The following is a 14334-nucleotide window of genomic DNA, read 5'->3' as shown; positions in this document are numbered from 1 at the left end:
GACCCAAAATCTGTCTCTCTCAAAGGAATTCTTTAAACAATGTTTGATGTGGATTATCATTCACATCCTGGTTTTTTTTTTTTTTAGACTCTTCCTTCTAAAGACAAAGCATTTCATCTTTTCTTTTTTCTTATCTTTCCATATGTGATGTTTTACATAGCACATATGGTAATAGTTGCCAGGTACCCTTTAGAGAGGTCAGAAAGATGGACAAGAAGTAAGGCAACAAAGTATTGTAGGTGCTTTGCTTGAGGTCTGTGCAGGAAAATCTCAAGGTCCAAAGAAGGTAATCTAAATGTCAGAGAGTGCAAAAATATTCCATAAAGGCAGTGATGCCTGGGTGGAGCATTAGTAGGTGTTAACATTGTTCATTCATCCATTTAACGAGCATTTATTGAGTGCCTATTATGTACTTTTCACTGCCCTAGGCCCTCAGGGCATAAAATTTAGCAAGGAATAACCTTGTCTGGCACTCAACAAATATTTGTTGAATGGCCAATGGAAGAGACTCACCTTAATTCACCTGGTGAATGTGGAACAATTCTCTGCATGTAGAAAGGGATGAAACTTTCAGGGGATTCTAAGGAGTTCAGAATATTTGTTGGCTAAATAATTTGGAAGGTGGTCATGGGTACAGAAAGGTAGGGCCACAGTATAGCGCATAGTTGTGCAGTGTGCAACCTGCACAACAGTATGTGATCATTAAGGCATAATGAGAAAGAAGGTGGGAAAGGAACTGGACTGTGAAGTGCTTGGTGTCTCAGGGTGGTTGTTCTCATGGGGGCAGGAGAGGGACAGAGGTAGGGGAAGGGATATCAGAAACACTGGCAAATTGTTTCCTCAAATTATGTGTTCTTCTGCCCATCCTAGAGATGCAGATCCTGCCCCATCCCTACACACACAAGCACACATACCCATGCATGCTCGCACGCTCACACCCTTGCTTTCCCAGAATCTTTGCCACGGGCTTTTGTTCTGATGAGAAAGAGTCATATTCCTCAGATGGACTGGAACTAAAAATGGCTGAGGAACACTGCAGACAATGGAGAACCACTCACAGGTCCATTGCAAGGCAGTAGCCTGATCAGATTTTCCTTTTTCAAAGATCACTCTGGCACTGGAGTGGAGGGTGGATTAGTGAAGTGTGAGAGATGATGAGGGCATCCTGCTGGAAAGCTTTCACATCCTCTGGGTCTAATGACATTTGTATTCAGAGCACTTGAGTGACACTCCTGCTTCCCTGCATTTTCAAGTTCACGGGCAAAAGACTCAAATCAGAATAAAAGAGATGTGTCAGTGTTTTGCTGAGAAGGTGGCGACACCTGAAGCATTTCACAGGAATTATGATTTAGGACAGATGTGAACATGCAAGCAGATCTATGCTGGGGAATTAATAAAATAAAGCTATCAAATATGGACCTAAAGCATTTAACTTTAAATTCTGCATACCTAAAAGACATTTCCTGTTAGTTAGTTATTTTTGTTGGTGGTATTTTGCTTGTTTTTTGTTTGTATAATATAAATTTATACAACCTGGTCACCTTAAAAACCAAATACATTACCAGTAAATCCATCATATTTCCTGGCTCTCTTATGTGACCATTTTTTTCATTTAGTAAAACATATGATTTTCTGTGATCCATACATAAATATCAGCTCTGCCTTGTCAACAAAAAGTGAGTCGACGTAATTCTGATTAATGTGCCCAAGAAGAAGAAAAATACATACTTTTTCTTGCTTTAAGTTCTTAACAACTGCACATAATGTGGTTGCAGTCTGTCTCTCCAATAATTAGAAAGGAAAAAAAATCTTCTTCCTGAAGTCCTGTTATCACACATCATAAGAGCCAGACCACTAGACCCCCTGATACCACAGTGATCTCAGAATTTGTAGGAAGCTATTGATTAATCATTTCTACAACTTTTTGGATTTTCCATTATGTTGTAAGTTGATATAAGAGAATTACCTTATTTCCTTTCAACCCATTTTTTTCTTTAAATTAAGTATCTGGATGAGTTACAGAATTTGTTGTTTATGGGATAGTTTGTTACCTTACTATGTTAGGAAAATAAGATTGAAAGGTGGTACTAGAAGGTGGGCTTTAGGTAAACATAGTGTAACCTGACAAGATGTGCACTGAATCCAGTAAATCAAAAGACTTATCTGACATGTTATAAACCACTACTGGGTCAATATATTAAGTGATTCATCCACCTTTCAAGATTGGATTCATTTTTAGAATAATAATTTTTGGAAGAGTATAGCTGTTCAATTGTAAGGCCATGTACTAGATTGGGCGTAAAGGAGGTGTGATTTCTAGCCTGGCTCTGGGAACCCCCTGTGTGACCCTGTGTCTGCCAGTTTGTACATCTGTGAAATGACAGCATTGCCAATGACCTCAATTTTTTTATCCTGCTTAATTCAAGAAGGCATATTTGTAGATTATCTGGCACATAGTAGGTGCTCTAATATTATGACTCTGTGTCAACTAAGAAAAAAGTTTCCCTTTTGCTGGCACATGAGAAGAGACCTACTAAGAAAACAACACGTAGTTAAATATCATAATAGGACAAAGGCAGAAATCAAAATGCCCTTGGTAAGAATGGGAGTTCTTTTTCCCATTATTAGAAGAAATTATTAAAAAACAAAAACATAACTTTGAGACCTACTGATTCTTTTCCCTGGGCAAAGTATGTATGTCACTCATAGACATCAAAAAAAAAAAAGTGTTTACAATAACCCAGATCTGCTTATGAAACTTCATTAAGGCCTTTGGGAGAAATGTTGAGACAAGATTTTTGTTATTTTGTTCTTTTCCCCTTCAGCATTGAGAAATGTTGCTAAATTTGTAAAGAATCTTTTTCCCTTTGTTAGAATCAGGGGCATGGTGAGGAATGAGGTCAACTGTAGAAAATAGCAATGTTAGAATAAGCCTAATATGCAAAAACTACTGCTTTGCAATGTGCAGTGTTGGGGAATATTTGTAGCAACTCTAACGTATTTTTCTTTACTCAAGAGAAGTGCATCTAGCACAAGGAGTTCAGCTTGATGCTTTGTGATGACCTAGACAGGTGGGATAGGGAGGGTGGGAGGGAGGCTCAAGACGGAAGGGAGATGGGGATATATGTATGCATATAGCTGATTCACTTTGCAGTGCAGCAGAAACTAACACAGTATTGTAAAGCAATTATACTCCAATAAAGATATTTAAAAAAGAGAAAAATGCAACAAACAACATAGAAAACTACACTGAATACTCAATTCACATGTATATTAGCCCTATTAGCCAAAACAAGTTATCTTTTGGAATGGAGAACACAAAATTGTTCAACATTGTGAAGCATTAGAAATAAAGGAGCTGTAAAATGCACACTGAACAGAGAATCAAAGCCCAGCTCTCCTTATGCCAACAGATACCTATAAATATATTTTATTGTATTACCTGTACTTGACACATATTTATTTCTGAAATAATTAGGGCCACTTAGAGGATAACCTTCTTAAATTAAATGCAATATTTATTTAAAGTTTATTAGGACATAAAACTATAAATCATTTTATGTGAGCATTTAATCTGCTTAAGCAACTTATAACTATTTCTGACATTGATAATTCCTTGCCTGTGCTAAATTATCACTTGTAAGTAACTAAGCAGGTATGAAAATCCAAATCTAGGAGCTTTACAGAATAAGTGGATATGGTATAATAGACAAAAACAAAAGGATTCTTGTCCCAGTTCTGCCACTGATTTGTTGTGTGATCTTGCACAAGTTGTTTAAGAGCATCAGTTCTTCTAAGAGCATCAGTTTTACTATCTATAAAATGGGAGTAATACTGATACTGATATCTTACATTAGGCAAAGTAAGTAGTATGGAAAGATACATGAAAAGGAGTACTATATGGTTACACTTACTGACACTGTTCTGAGATCACATATGTGAGAGTCCAAACATGGGAGGTACATCATCACTCTTTTCAGAGAGCTCCATATTATTAAAAGGGGCATACAGATAAATTAATAGTTACAATTCGGTAGAATGAGCAAAGCAGTGAAATCATGTGTAAACTAAACAGCACATGTCAAGGAAGGATTTCCTTATCAATGAGGGGTATGACCCTGGAAGATTTTTTCAGGTGGAGGTGATGTTTGAATTGGGGAAATGTTTATGGTCCTGGTGAGCAGGGAGGGAAGAACAGAAAGGACGTTCCACATTTAGGGGCAATGTGCAAAAAGCATGAAAGAAAGAGTATGTTATCTGGGAATATAGAACTACAAGTATTCATGGGTCCCAGGGCTCAGGGAAGGGATGAGGCTGGCAGGAGTGGTCACGGAGAGTAACATATGCAAATAAAGTGACTCACCCTACAGGAGAGAGGGAGGTAGTGAGAGTATTTAGGCAGGACAGGATCACACTTGCACTTATGGAATTCCATTTGGTGGCAGTTTACTAAATGGATTGGACACAGCAAGCCTGGAGGCAGTGAGCCCTCTACAATAGACCAGGGAAAGATGAATTCCTGAACTAAGTAGTGGCAATGGTAGCAAAAATCCTGAGAAACATTTAGTGGGAAATGAATGTTTTTGGTATCTGACTAGGTACAGAGGTTGCTCATGTCACCAACCCTATGATGAAAGACCTGTGGGGCCCTAGTGGAAGGAAGAGGGCAGGTTGCCTTTGCATTTGGAAGCTCCAGGAAGAAACAAGGGCTAGAGTTATAGTTTGGGGACACAAAAGTAGATGGCAGTGAAAACCATGAGGTTGCAAATAGAGAGTGGTTAGACTGAGAAAAGCAGTAGAGAAAGGACAGATAACTTCAGAATCCTCTGGAAAAGCAAAACTTAAAAATAAGTAGAAGAAATACAACTTGTGAAGGAAGCAGAGAGAGAACCCTCAGGTAGGTATCAGGACATCTAGGAAAGAGAGTCTTGTCATGGAGAGTAAAAGAGTAGGGAGTTTCAAGGACGGAGTGTCAATACTATCAGATACCTTATTGAATGATCAAAGAAGACAAGGATTAGGGACAGTCCACTGGATTTGATAATTCTAGAAGTCATCTGGTTTTCTTTCTCATGCAGTCAGTTAAGCAGAAGCAATGCCTACTGTTGGTTGGACAGTAAATAGGAAATTAGAAGTGAAAACATTGAGTGTAAACTTAACTGTCAGGAAGCTCAGGTGTAAGGAGAAGGTATGAGAGCAAAGTAGACTGGGATGAAAGAAGAAGAGTTTTCTTTGCACAAGAGTGGGAGGGGCTTAGATACGAGAGAGAGGAAGCCATGCCTGACAAAGATGAAGTCATGGTAGACTGATGAGGATGAAATGGGTAGTGTACTTGAGAATAACAGAGAGGAATAAGACATGGGACTGGCCAAAACAAAAAATAAAAGGCTCAATTAATTGCACTTGGTCTAATGTCACTAATCTCTGAGGTGGAAGGAGTTCTTCCCGAAGAGCTCAGCAACTCAGCCCTGATTTAGGAAGAAGATTATACACTTAATCCAAGGTTGGAGTTTGACACGGTAAATGCTGTGAAGGGAAGGAAGGGTTGAGAGCAATTTAGTTTATAGCAGGTTGATTTGCTTTTAGGTTAAACAATAGGGATTTTGTTTATGGACATGAGGTTGGCATTCGTTTCTTTTTTTTTCTTGAGACTGAGCATGTTCTAAGAAAAGGCATGGCATTTAAATCTCTACAATCAGGTTATAGGAATACCTGTAGCTCTGATATCTTAATCCCATACTTGAAACTTGTCCAGTTTGACCATTGGCTTTCTTTGGGAAATTATACGTTGCTGATTAGCTATAGGAAGATTCTGGAAGACGAGATGAGCAGAAATTTAATTCCTATGTTACTCACATTCAGAATGACTCTGTCTCATGTTGAATCCACTTTGCATTGTCCTATGGATTCATTAAAGAATCCGCAAGCAGAGTTTTTACCTTCATGATCACATACTCCAGGCTGAAAAGCATTTCTGTCACTGTTTCCCAGAGTTCACTAATTGTTTAAAGGCTCTTCTGGCTGGCGGTTCTTTCTGGTTGAAACAGCCTGCTTACAGTCAAGTGAACTTGGGCATTCTGCCAGGGACATTCATACCAAGGACGTTTAGAGGCAATTCTTAAATGTAATTTACAGGGCTAGGAGGTACCAGAACTTCAACAATAGGCAAAAGCAGTGCTCTTGGAACAATGGGAGAAAGGGTCAAAGTGCTATTTTAACCCTGGCCTTTGCAGTTTTTGTCCCAGTAACTCCCAAGTTTTGAAAACAGGAAGTAGAGGCACACCCAGGAACTTGTGGCAATGAAAATAGGCCGGTAAAATTATAAAAGCCTTGGTGGATCTTATAAGGAGGAACCGTTGTGGGAAGAGTACTAGACTGGGAGTCAGGAAATCACATTAAAGATCTGGGCCTCAGTATCTCCATCCTAAACAACAGGAACATGGGACCACTGGCGGACCTGGGGAGGCAGAATGGTTATAAGCTAAATCCTGACTCCTCTTATATGCTTTATATTTCATGGGTTCCCACGGAGATTTTATTTAATGAGTAGATGCTGGTGCCAAAATAAGTTTGAAGCCTTCTTGTTAGAAAATGTTTCCCCAGATTCCCCTTTCTATTCTAAAATTCTAATATTCTAAGTGAGAATAACCAGTATAGTTACACTTAATTCTCATGAGTCTAATAGTTTTAATTATTGTTATTCAGCACATTTTTATTACTTTCCATGATATTTGATTTTGAAAACTGCCTTATGTCAACCCCATGTTTCAGGATTTCTTACCTTGAGCCTATGGATGGATTTTGGGGAGTCTGTGAAAGCCCTAAATATATATGCAATATTTTGTGGGTACAGGCATACAGAAAGAGAATCCAAAACTTTCATCAGAATCTCAACAGCTAAGGGCAAAGTCTTCCCCCACTGGATAGGAGTCAAAAGAATCCAGATCTGAAGGTAACACAAAGTGAGAGAAATTCAGAGAGATTTCATAGGCTCTACCATGAAAAGTACTTACCAAACCCCTCCCAAACCTATATTCCCCTCCCAAGATTACATTGCCACTCTGTGTTCATCGTATTTCGGGCAAGGGAGAGGTCTTTGGTGAAGGTGAGACATGCCTCCTTATTCTTACATTTTGTGATATTTGAAAGAAGCCAAGATCAAATCTTTGGCTCCCTGTGCCAATCCTCCACAACTCAGACATGTTTTTACTAGGTAGAAAGAACCACATATTCTTCACCTTTTCAATCTGTAGCCTTGTTAACCCTGGAGCTCTAGATGGTTCATGGCCCTGAAGGTAAGGGTTTTGTTTTTGTTTTGTTTCTAAAGAAGTATTCTATCGTAATTAAGAAGAATGAGAGTAAAGACAACATAAATGTTTGGCCATTCCATAATATCTTTCCTTGAAAGCCTCAGACAGTGACTAGGGAAGATTTCAGTTTTTCTGAGTGCATTTTCAATTCTATTTTGCATTGAGTATTTGTGTGATTATTAACTTTATATTCCAAAAATAGATAAACAACAAGGATTTACTGTATAGCACAGGGACTACACTCAGTATCTTGTAATAAACTATAATGGGATAGAATTGAAAAGAAAAGAAGATATATACATATATATGTATAAACGAATCACTTTGCTGTACACCTGAAACTAACAATATTGTAAATCAACTATACTTCAATTAAAAAAAGCTATATTCCATAGCAGGCATTTCCATGGTCTTTTAAGTCCTGGTTCAGAGGGGAATAACCCAGTGGGGAGAACAGAGCTCTGATCTGAGGCAGCAAGCAGGAAATTGGGCAATGATGAGGCTGTGATGCAACATCAGGTGTCAGTGTCAGCAAGGAGCCTCTAGACTCGCTGAACCAAGCAAGGGATTGTACCTACACCCTGATTCCCACAGCAGGGCAAAGCAGGATCCTGGGGATATGTACCATGCATGATCCACTTGCATGGGAAAAACAAAGCTTCTCTCATAAACTGTATGCTAACTCAGACACTGTGCAAGAAGTGGAAGGACAATAGGGGCTTGAAAAACAAAACAGAAAACAATAACGCTAGAGCTGGAAGCTGATTTGAGATACTGCAAGAATTCTCAGAATTTAACTCTTTTGCTCTCTTTTCATTCCAGATGCTGCACAACAAGCATGTCATGGTCCGTGTGGGAGGAGGTTGGGAAACTTTTGCAGGGTATTTGTTGAAACACGACCCCTGCCGGATGCTGCAGATCTCCCGTGTGGATGGCAAGACATCCCCCATCCAGAGCAAATCTCCAACCCTCAAGGACATGAATCCAGATAATTACCTGGTGGTCTCTGCCAATTATAAGGGAAAGAAGGAAATTAAATGAAACTAGTTGGTCACTACAAGGGGACTCTCATAATGGCCTGTATCCACATCTCCAGTAGTCAGTTTAGTTCACATGCTCTGAAAATTACTTTGGAAAAAGACATAACAGATAGAAAGACGTCATCATGTTGAAACATGCTCAAAGAGTAGCACTATTTATTTTGAATGCTTCTGTAGAAAATGACCTATTAAAAGAAATTATCAACTCAGATTTAAATTAGACAAATTGTAGGCAAATCATTGTTTCTCAATATGTGAACATGGTATTTAGAACACAATACTAGCAATACAATTCTAGCTAAAGATAAAAATTATTAGAAGAAAATAGGATTTACAGTTAAGTCAACAGAAAGTGCCTGCCTAATGTGTACAGAATAACAACACCCCAGACATTTTTTATAATTGCAGGATTTTTAAGCTGATTTTTTAAAAATGACAATTAGTGTGATGATGTGCTACTAAAAATATCCAACAGCACTATAAATTAAAGTACAGTGTATCTACGACAGTAATACATTACTGGAAAGGCCACTTCAGAAAAGTTTACATTCACTTGGAAGAATGCCTTAAAGTTTATCCCTTATCTCTGAACAAACACCTGGGGCACTTTTGGAAGTTTTCACTGCACCCCTTAGAGAATGGCTTATGAGTTGTTTACACATTCCTAGCCACGTGGCTGTGTTGAGACTGAGTGTAATTCACACACATAAGCTGACATACGTTTATATTTTGAAAGAGTAAATTGTACAGTCAAATGTCCATTGACTTCATGTTATTTCAAAGCATTTTCTTATTATATCTTTAGTTAATCCAACTTTGCTGTGCTGTCTAGTAAAGTAATTTCACTGTAGCTAATAATGTTACAGACTTATGTATACCCTTGTATACCTAGGACAGGGCTGTTTTGTACCCATAAACAGCAAAATATTGTCCTCACTGATTGAAGAATTAAAAAGATGTTAAAAAATTTTACCTGTCTCTATATCAATGCTTCATTCTGAAATAAAGATCATATTCAAATGGAAACGTCCCCTGGGAGTTAAAGGAAGAGTCAAATTATGGTTACCTAGCACTTCTTCACTTTGGATAGCTGAGTGGTGCTGGTGTTTGTTTTCCTTAGCAGAGAGTCTAGGTTTTATCATAAACAGTACTTTAAGGGCTGCCTTGAAATAAAAAGTATAGGTGAAATTAATTTGTCATTTCCTCATTTTTCAACAAAGACAAAATCCACCTTTCTTGCTCCACAAAGTCAGGGAGGAAGTATTTCAGTTTGTCACATGAATGATTTAATCAAAGCAGACACAACCTTTTTTTTTTGCTTTTGGTATTTATTGAATTTTATTTATTTTTTTTATACAGCAGGTTCTTATTAGTCATCAATTTTATACACCTCAGTGTATACATGTCAATCCCAACCTCCCAATTCATCACACCCCCACCACCACCACCATCCCCCGCCGCTTTCCCCCCTTGGTGTCCATACGTTTGTTTTCTACATCCGTGTCTCAGTTTCTGCCCTGCAAACCGGTTCATCTGTACCATTTTTCTAGGTTCCACATATATGTGTTAATATACGATATTTGTTTTGATGACTTCCTGCACTCTGTATGACAGTCTCTAGGTTCATCCACGTCTCTACAAATGACCCAATATCTTTCCTTTCTATGGCTGAGTAATGTTCCATTGTATATATGCACCACATCTTCTTTATCCATTCGTCTGTCGATGGGCACTTAGGTTGCCTCCATGGCCTAGCTATTGTAAACAGCCCTGCAATGAACATTGGAGTGCATGTGTCTTTCTGAATTATGGTTTTCTCAGGGTATATGCCCAGTAGTGGGATTGCTGGATCATATGGTAATTCTATTTTTAGTTTTTTAAGGAACCTCCATACTGTTCTCCATAGTGGCTGTATCAATTTACATTCCCACCAACAGTGCAAGAGGGTTCCCTTTTCTCCACACCCTCTCCAGCATTTGTTGTTTGTAGATTTTCTGATGATGCCCATTCTAACTGGTGTGAGGTGATACCTCATTGTAGTTTTGATTTGCATTTCTCTAATAATTAGTGATGTTGAGCTGATTTTCATGTGTCTCTTGGTCATCTGTATGTCTTCTTTGGAGAAATGTCTGTTCAGGTCTTCTGCCCATTTTTTGATTAGGTTGTTTGTTTTTTTAATATTGAGCTGCATCAGCTGTTTATACATTTAGGAGATTAATCCTTTGTCCGTTGATTTGTTTGCAAATAATTTCTCCCATTCTGTTGGTTGTCTTTTCGTCTTGTTTATAGTTTCCTTTGCTGTGCAAAAGCTTTTAAGTTTCATTAGGTCCCATTTGTTTATTTTTGTTTTTATTTCCATTACCCTAGGAGGTGGGTCAAAAAAGATCTTGCTGTGATTTATGTCAAGGAGTGTTCTTCCTATGTTTTCCTCTAAGAGTTTAATAGTATCCAGTCTTACATTTAGGTGTTTAATCCATTTTGAGTTTATTTTTGTGTATGGTGTTAAGGAGTGTTCAAATTTCATTCTTTTACATGTAGCTGTCCAGTTTTCCATCACCACTTATTGAAGAGACTGTCTTTTCTCCATTGTATGTCCTTGCCTCCTTTGTCATAGATTAGTTGACCAAAGGTGCATAGGTTTATCTCTGGGCTTTCTATCCTGTTCCATTGACCTATATTTCTGTTTTTATGCTGCTACCATATTGTCATGATGACTTATCTTTGTAGTATAGTCTAAAGTCAGGGAGTCTGATTCTTCCAGCTCTGTTTTTTACCCTCAAGGTTGCTTTGGCTCTTCAGAGTCTTTTGTGTCTCCATAGAAATTTTAAGATTCTTTGTTCTAGTTCTGTGAAAAATACCATTGGTAGTTTGATAGGGATTACATTGAATCTGTAGATTGCTTTGGGTAGTATAGTCATTTTCACAATATTGATTCTTCCAATCCAAGAACATGGTATATCTCTCCATCTGTTTGTATCATCTTTGATTTCTTTCATCAATATCTTATAGTTTTCTGAGTACAGGTCTTTTACCTCCTTAGGTAGGTTTATTCCTAGGTATTTTATTCTTTTTGTTGCAATGGTGAATGGGATTGTTTCCTTAATTTCTCTTTCTGATTGTTTGATGTTAGTGTATAGGAATGCAAGAAATTTCTGTGCATTAATTTTGTATCCTGCTACTTTACCAAATTCATTGATTAGCTCTAGTAGTTTCCTGGTGTCATCTTTAGGATTCTCCTTGTATAGTATCATGTCACCTGCAAACAGTGACAGTTTTACTTCTTCTTTTCCAATTTGTATTCCTTTTATTTCTTTTTCTTCTTTGATTGCCATGACTAGGACTTCCAAAACTATGTTGAAAAATAGTGGCGAGAGTGGACATCCTGTGTTGTTCCTTATCTTAAAGGAAATGCCTTCATTTTTTCACCATTGAGAATGATGTTTGCTGTGGGTTTGTCATATATGGCTTTTAGTATGTTGAGGTAGGTTCTCTCTATGCCCACTTTCTGGAGAGTTTTTATCATAAGTGGGTGTTGAATTTTGTCAAAAGCATTTTCTGCATCTATCGAGATGATCGTACGGTTTTTATTCTTCAATTTGTTAATATGGTGTATCACATTGATTGATTTGCATATATTGAAGAATCCTTGCATCCCTGGAATAAATCCCACTTGATCATGGTGTATGATCCTTTTAATGTGTTGTTAGATTCTGTTTGCTAGTATTTTGTTGAGGATTTTTGCATCTTTGTTCATCAGTGATATTGGTCTGTAATTTTCTTTCTTTTTTGTAGTATCTTTGTCTGGTTTTGGTATCAGGGTGATGGTGGCCTCATAGAATGGTATGGGAGTGTTCTTTCCTCTGCAATTTTTTAGAAGCATTTGAGAAGGATGTGTGTTAGCTCTTTTCTAAATGTTTGATAGAATTCACCTGTGAAGCCATCTGGTCCTGGACTTTGTTGGAAGATTTTTAGGTCACAGTTTCAGTTTCATTACTTGTAATTGGTCAGTTCATATTTTTTATTTCTTCCTGGTTCAGTGTTGGAAGGTTATACCTTTCTAAAAATGTGTCCATTTCTTCCAGGTTGTCCATTTTATTGGCATAGAGTTGCTTGTAGTAGTCTCTTAGGATGCTTTGTATTTCTGCGGAGTCTGTTGTAACTTCTTTTTCGTTTCTAATTTTATTGATTTGAATCCTCTCCCTATTTTTCTTGATGAGTCTGGCTAAAGGTTTATCAATTTTGTATATCTTCCCAAAGAACCAGCTTTTAGTTTTATTGACCTTTGCTATTGTTTTCTTTGTTTCTATTTCATTTATTTCTGATCTGATCTTTATGATTTCTTTCTTTCTACTAACTTTGGGTTTTGTTTGTTCTTCTTTCTCTTGTTCCTTTAGGTGTGAGGTTAGATTATTTATTTGAGATTTTTCTTGTTTCTTGAGGTAGGGTTGTATTGCTATAAACTTCCCTCTTAGAACTGCTTTTGCTGCATCCCATAGGTTTTGGATCATTGTGTTTTTGTTGTCATTTGTCTCTAGGTATTTTTTGATTTCTTCAGTGATATCTTGGTTATTTACTAATATATTGTTTAGCCTCCATGTGTCTGTTTTTCATGGTTTTTTTCCCCTGTAGTTTATTTCTAATCTCATAGCGTTCTGGTCAGAAAAGATGCTTGATATGATTTCAATTTTCTTAAATTTACCAAGGCTTGATTTGTGACCCAAGATGTGATCTATCCTGGAGAACGTTCCATGTGCACTTGACAAGAAAGTGTAATCTGCTGTTTTCAGTTGGAATGTCCTGTAAATATCAATTGAATCTATCTGGTCTATTGTGTCATTTAAACCTTGTGTTTCCTTATTAATTTTCTGTTTGGATGATCTGTCGTTTGGTGTAAGTGACATGTTAATGTCCCCCACTATTATTGAGTTATTGTCAATTTCCTCTTTTATAGCTGTTAGCCTTTGCCTTATGTGTTGTGGTGCTCCTATGTTGGGTGCATATATATTTAGAATTGTTATATCTTCTTCTTGGATTGATCCCTTGATCATTATGTAGTGTCCTTCCTTGTCTCTTGTAACATTCTTTTTTTTTTTTTTGCCTTACACGGGCCTCTCACTGTCGTGGCCTCTCCTGTTGCAGTGCACAGGCTCCGGACTTGCAGACTCAGTGGCCATGGCTCACGGGCCCAGCCGCTCTGCAGCATGTGGGATCACACCATTCTTTTATTTTAAAGTCTATTTTATCTGATATGAGTATTGCTACTCCAGCTTTCTTTTGATTTCCATTTGCATGGAATATCTTTTTCCATCCCCTCACTTTCAGTCTGTATGTGTCCCTAGGTCTGAAGAGGGTCTGTTGTAGACAGCATATATATGGGTCTTGTTTTTGTATCCATTCAGCAAGCCTGTGTCTTTTGGTTGGAGCATTTAATCCATTCATATTTAAGGTAATTATTGATATGTATGTTCCTATGACCATTTTCTTAATTGTTTTGGGTTTGTTTTTGTAGGTCCTTTTCTTCTCTTGTGTTTCCCACTTATAGAAGTTCCTTTAGCATTTGTTGTAGAGCTGGTTTTGTGGTGCTGAATTCTCTTAGCTTTTGTCTGTAAAGCTTTTGATTTCTCTGTCAAATTTGAATGAGATCCTTGCCTGTAGAGCAATCTTTGTTGTAGGTTCTGCCCTTTCATCACTTTAAATATACTGTGCCACTCCCTTCTGGCTTGTAGAGTTTCTGCTGAGAAATCAGTTGTTAACCTTACGGGAGTTCCCTTTTATGTTATTTGTCATTTATCCCTGTTGCTTTTGATAATTTTTCTTTGTCTTTAATTTTTGTCAACTTGATTACTATGTGTCTTGGCATATTTCTCCTTGGGTTTATCCTGTATGGGACTCTCTGTGCTTCCTGAATTTGGGTGGCTATTTCCTTTCCCATGTTAGGGAACTTTTTGACTATTATCCCTTCAAATATTTTCTCATGTCCTTTC

The 14334-nt window shown here is 37.6% G+C and overlaps 1 protein-coding gene across 2 annotated transcripts in view; it reads left to right on the top strand.

The window, feature by feature from the left end:
- GAS2 (growth arrest specific 2) overlaps positions 1-13668 on the top strand; it is a 124969-nt gene extending 111301 nt beyond the window's left edge. Inside the window, exon 8 of one of the 2 annotated variants that reach the window (XM_022583748.2) lies at positions 8133-13668. In XM_022583748.2, the coding sequence (XP_022439456.1) occupies positions 8133-8351 (219 nt within the window). In that variant the 3' untranslated portion in view covers positions 8352-13668. The remainder of the gene's footprint in view (positions 1-8132) is intronic. The other variant, XM_089915036.1, reaches the window with a different exon arrangement.
- Positions 13669-14334: the final 666 nt, after the last annotated feature.

The sequence above is a fragment of the Delphinapterus leucas genome, chromosome 7 (assembly GCF_059928025.1).
Source record: "Delphinapterus leucas isolate spDelLeu-1000000601 "Yukka" chromosome 7, BTC_Dleu_Yukka2, whole genome shotgun sequence".
Taxonomy (NCBI): Eukaryota; Metazoa; Chordata; class Mammalia; order Artiodactyla; family Monodontidae; genus Delphinapterus; species Delphinapterus leucas.
Note: the sequence above shows the minus strand (reverse complement) of the source record. Positions and strands in the feature narration are given on the sequence as shown.